Genomic DNA, 6484 nt, shown 5'->3' with positions numbered 1-6484 from the left:
TGGCCAACCTTGATGGAATTGAGAAGGTTGCTCCCTTCCTGAAATCAATAATAGAGGTGAAAATTATCAAGTCATTTCTTCAAGGATTTCTACCAAGATACCAAAGACTATTGGAGTTTCAATACCAATGAAAGCTACCTTTTTTTTCATCACTTATATCATGGTTGATGGATGGGCTTGCATTGCTGGTGAAATTCTCTGATTTAAGCCATTAATCATTTTTATCTGAAGAACATGTTTTTGATGAAGACTGAGAAGGATAGGGAGAATGCCATGGATCCTGGCAGTGTCGGTTTCCCAGAAGCACTTCCTCAACTTCAACTATACTTTTTGCTTGGATTGGTGTATGTAGCGGTCACACCAATACTTCTGCCTTTCATAGTCATATTTTTGGATTTACATACTTTGTGTATCGACATCAAGTTATCCATGTGTATAATTAAGAGTGTGAGAGTGTAGCAGCATTTTGGCCTCATGTTCATAGTCGTATAGTTGTTGCATTAGTAATATCACAGCTACCACTACTTGGTCCGCTAAGCACTAAAAAGCAAGCTGTTTGAAATTACACAGCAGTTTCGTAGCGCGCTACGAAACTGCTGTAGGTGATGATTTTAACACAGACAGACAGTTTGATATTATGAGTGGGAATTTTGAAAAGGAGACACCTAAAGGATATGCAAGACATCAGATGGAGCTACCATAGCCATTCAGATCAAGACAGGTGTACGTTATAAAGGTGGAATATTTTAACCCAAGTTCAAATTTCTATTGTAAAGCTCCTTTATCACCATTCAAGATACAACAAACGAGCTGCCTGTAAGAAACTTTTTTCCTGCACACATGTTCATAGCCCAAGCTTACAACGCATCAAAACGTGGCAGTCTTCCACATTTTGGGTAATTAAATGACTGAAGACATGTTTCTGTGCATTCGACTACTTTGGAGAAAACTGAAGCCGAGAAACCAGGGACATCTCCTAATACTTCTGAACAGTTAAAAGATTCAGTACCCAAGGTAAACGTGGGGCATTAAAAATTCATCTCAGCTATCACAGCCACCGCCAGAAGGAGAGCAGATGTCAAAGAACTAGAACCATTGTAATTAAAGCCATCATGCATAACACGGTGTTAGAGTCCTACTTGATTTAGATCTCTTAGAACTCCAGTCAACAGTCAGTTGTATTTATTAGTTAGTTTCAAATGTTAGTAGGTGTCATCATAGGCAGAATCGAATTCCCCTCATGCTGGAGGAGGAATATCGAATTAGTTAGAATAAGAGTTCTATATATAGCTGAAACAACAATGTAATAAGGGTTGGATATTTTATAAAACAGAGTACTGTTTTGGCTTATGTAAAGACAGAATTCAGTAATATAAGTTGGTTGTTTTTCTTCTCAGGATTCATGAGGGATTTCCATGTTCAGAATGGTGATTTTATCTTTTCCTTAAAGTCTTTTACAGTTGCATACATGTGTAATCACTCAGAATTCATTGATCATGCTCTGACTTCCTGTATGCATGTATGAACTGTGGTTTTATATGAGTTGTGTTCTGAACATCTAAATGCTAAATGCCCTAACTTCTATGTAAAGGCAGTCTCATTATTTACTGAAGTATGATTGACTCCATAGGCCCAATGGAAACTTGTTTAATGTTTTTCCAGCCTTCATATTTGTCAATGTTATTCCACAAGAGTTAGCCATCTTATTATTAGTCAAAATCAATAACCCTTTGAGAGAGCCCTCTCAGGCTAGGGAGGCTAAGCCTTAGTCTAAAGATTGGTTTGAAATAGTTACTTGAAGTCTTCCTGGTTTGCAGCCTTCCAGGGCCTGATTTTGAGATAACATTTTGGTGCGTCTGCCGGGAGCCTGAAGTCTATTCATTCCCGAAATTAATGGTTGAACTTCTGAAGGTAGCAGGAGCTCAGACATCTTTTTGAGGCTGCAAAACTACCTTGGTGACTCCACACATCGAATAAGAAATTGGAAGGTGACTCCACTGCTAGAAGATCAGTAGCTTGATGAAGTTTCAAGATGAATTCCACTGCAAGAATGAATGCCAGGTATGCTCCTATGAATCGGTCTCATATCCCTGGTTTTCCAAATCCTATGCCAGAGGTTGATTGGTTAGATGATCTTCCAATATTCAAAGATGAAAAGAAGGATAATGCTGCTCTTCATTTGGTTAAATTCCACATGCATATACGCAGTCTTAAGGTTCATATCCCTGAAGATTGTCTCATGAGGATGTTTAAGACCACTTTAGTAGGAAAAGCATGGTCTTGGTATAAAATTTTGGAAAATGGTTCATTATATTCTCTTGCTGATTTCCATGATAAATTCTATGAGATGTATAAAGAATGTCATCCTTCCTTATTGTTGCTCAAAGATTGCTGTAGACATTCTTTAAGTCTTATTCAATACTTGGAGGATTGTTATGATGATGATGAATTTATGGATGAAGAAATTTTAGAGGCTCTTCATAACAATCCATTCCAGCACCAAGAAGAAGGTATAATATCTCATGAAACGCAGCATGAAGATCAGCAGGGGTTTACTTGTGAAAACCATGTTCAATCCTCTGATATTGATGTAGAGATGCAGCAGATTTGTCAGGCTTCGGATCATTATGAGTACGAAATTGATTGCAAACAGCAAGAAGAAGTACTGGAAGATAGCTTTTACGACCCTCAGGCAGAGGAAAAGGTTGGTTTTTTATGTCAAACTTCTCAGCAGCTTACAGCAATAACTGATCATAAGAAAGAGGAAAATTACATTGTTTGTAGGCAGCCTTCAGAAAAGCAGTTCGATAGCATATCAAGAGAACCTTGTGTGGTTGAGAATCAGTTGTCTAAAGATGCAGAATGTTATGATGATCATCAACATAACCATGTTTTCTTTGACCCTATAAGTGAATATATGGACAAGCTTTGCACTCCGGTCTTTCATTTTCATTTGTATTATGAAGATCAAGTATATTATGAGTTGATGTGGTCATCTCACTACCATGGTTATTTTGAGGTTGAATGCAGTCAAGAGCCTCCAATATCAGAGAAGACAATTGATTGGCTTTATTGGAAATATCATGTTGCTTGAGCTACAAGTGGAGCTTGCAGCTGATAGGGTAGGTAGGTAGGAAAATGCAAATAAGCTCAAGGTTGACTGAGCATTTTTTTTTTTTTTTTTTTTTTTTTTTTTTTTTCAGTAGATGTAGATTTCTTTCTCCTACAGTCATCATCAAACTTAAGCCCGAAGTGAACGCCCCAGAATATTGAAGGGAATGCTTGTCAAGCAAATCTTTGTTTGTCATAAATGGATAAGGCACTGGACCTGTGAGTTCTTAGTGTACTACAGGAGCACACTATCCCAAGTGGAGCCACTGTTATCACTCAAGAAAAAATTTTAAATTTTTCACATCAGTTCTATTGTTTGTCAAAGGGTTAGTGTCAATTCTGGGTCTAGTCTTTTCATCTGTTTTTAGAGTCTAAATAGTTTGATTAGGAGTCTTGCTAAGAGTATTGTTGGTATGTATAAAGGGGTCAATTCTCTGTCTTATGTCTATTATTGGTCTCACATCTCACATGGATATCATATGTCCAAGCTCGTTTCAAAGCTGAAATTGTCTAAGTGGTTTCGCAACACATAAATCCTTTCTATCAGTTTCGCAGCGCAGCATGTTTTAAGTGATTTCGTAGCACATAATTCATATTTTTCACTGGCTACGCTACGAAATCGGGGATTTGTGCTGATCCATAGCACATCTCACCCCAGCTGTCATATTTTCTGCAAGAATTTTACTGGAATAGCATGTGTAAGGTCTTACATGACGGTATTGACACGTGTTCTGTAGCCTTCTTCCCTCTCTAACTAGCCTTTGTTATGAATTTTATGGCGCCCAGGAGCAGATGTAAATGCTTGCCAGACAATCTCAGAAACATTGCAAGGCCAACAACACTGCAGCTTAAAAGAGATCCATATGAGAAGTCCTATTCTTCCCGTTGCATGAAGGAATCGCTGCCAAAGAAAAACCACAGTCCAAGACCAAAGTTGTTCAATAGCTGTGGCCGTTCATTAATTACGATTAGTTATACGGTTGAGTCGATCCAGAGCCACAATGAGGCAGAAGGTGGATTTCACTATGATTCGGGTGCCACTGCACAAATTCAAGCAGATTACATGCCTGGAATTATCACGTTGGATGGCAAATCACAGGACTGGAATAACATCCTTGGCCACTCATTTCCTCTCCGCCCAGCCCTCGATACAGACGAGGATAAAGAATGTACAGGCGGCAAAATGACTGTCAAGGCCTTGCATGATGGTCACAATATTTTCTTCCTGCTAGAAGTACCGGGGGAATATCGTTATGTGCAAGGAATGGAAATGAGTTGCCCTTCTGTATCACTCATGTTCCAAGTTGGCGGTAATGCAACATATCATAATATGGGTGCTTGCAAAGAGACGGTTGACAGTTGTACAAGCAAAAGTTGCGGTGTTCATGAAGTGGACATAATGCACTTTTCAATAGGAACTGCAATTCCAGGTCGTTTGTATGGCGCCAACATAATTGATAACGCAAATGGCACTGGAGGAGATAGGTTTGGCCATTTGGTTGATCTATATGCATGGAATCCACACGGTCGGTATCTTGATGGATTGGGTCCTCAAGGAAATGGAAATGGTGCTAATTTTAGTGCGCAGAATGATTGGCAGGGAGCGTGGTGGCATGATTTGATTGACAATTCCTTTGGTCTTCTGGAGAATGCAAGCCCATATGCATCGACTGGTAGCAAAGGGACTTACACTTTTGAGTTTTCCAGGCCCCTGTGCACATCTGGTTGTCTTCAACAGGATGTTCAATTTGTTATAGGACAGACACACAATTTCTCGGCTGCATTTTGGTACCCTGTAAATGGGAATCCTTGGACTAAAAGAAGCCTTTTCCAGCCCAGGTACGCTTCCGTATTCAGAAGGAATGCTTGCCATTGCCAGAGGAAAAATTCAAGGCTGCGATTAAAGATAATTACTATGGGAACTCCGTCGGAGTTGGCTTTTGATAAACTTCAGTCCCTCATCCAGCCCATCACAATCAGCAGGTTCAGTGTTCACGTCATTTTTACAGAATCTTGTTTGGAAGAACAGAGGAGCAGATCGTAACATGCCTCCACCTGGTCTTTCAAATAACTCACTTCTTGTTTTTGCATACACAATACTACTGCATTTCTTGTCTGAAGGTTTTGGTATGGATGATACATGTGAATTGATGAAGGGACCAAGACAAAAAATAGATACTGGGGCAGGATTTCTTCACCGGGGGGAAAACAAACTTTTCCTATAGGCTTATTTCTAAAAGCAAATTCACATCATATTGAATTTTCTAGACTAGGTGGGGCTTTTAGTCATCTTCTTAAAACTCATCCTATTGCCAGTGAAGATTTTGAAGAAACCACATGGAATAAAGGTGAAATGGATGTTGAAGAGAGTAATGTCACACATTCTACAAGGCAAAAACCCTGTTGCTGTTCAGGTGCGGCTGCATCTCTGTCGAGCAGTGGGAAGAATCTTGTGAAATTTGTAAACAGGTGTTCCAGCAGTCATGGCAATGCTATTCCAGAAAGGCCAACAAATGTTAGCACAGAATGTACTTCAAGTAGCTACAATAATAAAGTCATTGGCCAACCTTGATGGAATTGAGAAGGTTGCTCCCTTCCTGAAATCAATAATAGAGGTGAAAATTATCAAGTCATTTCTTCAAGGATTTCTACCAAGATACTAAAGACTATTGGAGTTTCAATACCAATGAAAGCTACCTTTTTTTTCATCACTTATATCATGGTTGATGGATGGGCTTGCATTGCTGGTGAAATTCTCTGATTTAAGCCATTAATCATTTTTATCTGAAGAACATGTTTTTGATGAAGACTGAGAAGGATAGGGAGAATGCCATGGATCCTGGTAGTGTCGGTTTCCCAGAAGCACTTCCTCAACTTCAACTATACTTTTTGCTTGGACTGGTGTATGCAGCGGTCACACCAATACTGCTGCCTTTCATAGTCATATTTTTGGATTTACATACTTTGTGTATCGACATCAAGTTATCCATGTGTATAATTAAGAGTGTGAGAGTGTAGCAGCATTTTGACCTCATGTTCATAGTCGTATAGTTGTTGCATTAGTAATATCACAGCTACCACTACTTGGTCCGCTAAGCACTAAAAAGCAAGCTGTTTGAAATTACACAGCAGTTTCGTAGCGCACTACGAAACTGCTGTAGGTGATGATTTTAACACAGACAGACAGTTTGATATTATGAGCGGGAATTTTGAAAAGGAGACACCTAAAGGATATGCAAGACATCAGATGGAGCTACCATAGCCATTCAGATCAAGACAGGTGTACGTTATAAAGGTGGAATATTTTAACCCAAGTTCAAATTTCTGTTGTAAAGCTCCTTTATCACCATTCAAGATACAACAAACGAGCTGC

General features: G+C 39.2%; 1 protein-coding gene across 1 annotated transcript; it reads left to right on the top strand.

The window, feature by feature from the left end:
- Nucleotides 1–3886: 3886 nt before the first annotated feature.
- LOC149187109 (uncharacterized) lies at nucleotides 3887–5155 on the top strand. The gene has a single exon (XM_089409555.1). It carries the CDS (start codon nucleotides 3887–3889, stop codon nucleotides 5153–5155), a length of 1269 nt encoding a protein of 422 aa, XP_089265681.1.
- Nucleotides 5156–6484: the final 1329 nt, after the last annotated feature.

The sequence above is a fragment of the Pinus tabuliformis genome, chromosome 3_1 (genome assembly GCF_031772625.1).
Source record: "Pinus tabuliformis cultivar Carrire ecotype Pingquan chromosome 3_1, CPIR1, whole genome shotgun sequence".
Lineage (NCBI taxonomy): Eukaryota > Viridiplantae > Streptophyta > Pinopsida > Pinales > Pinaceae > Pinus > Pinus tabuliformis.
The sequence above is the reverse complement of the archived record's forward strand: the minus strand, read 5'-3'. Positions and strand labels throughout refer to the sequence as shown.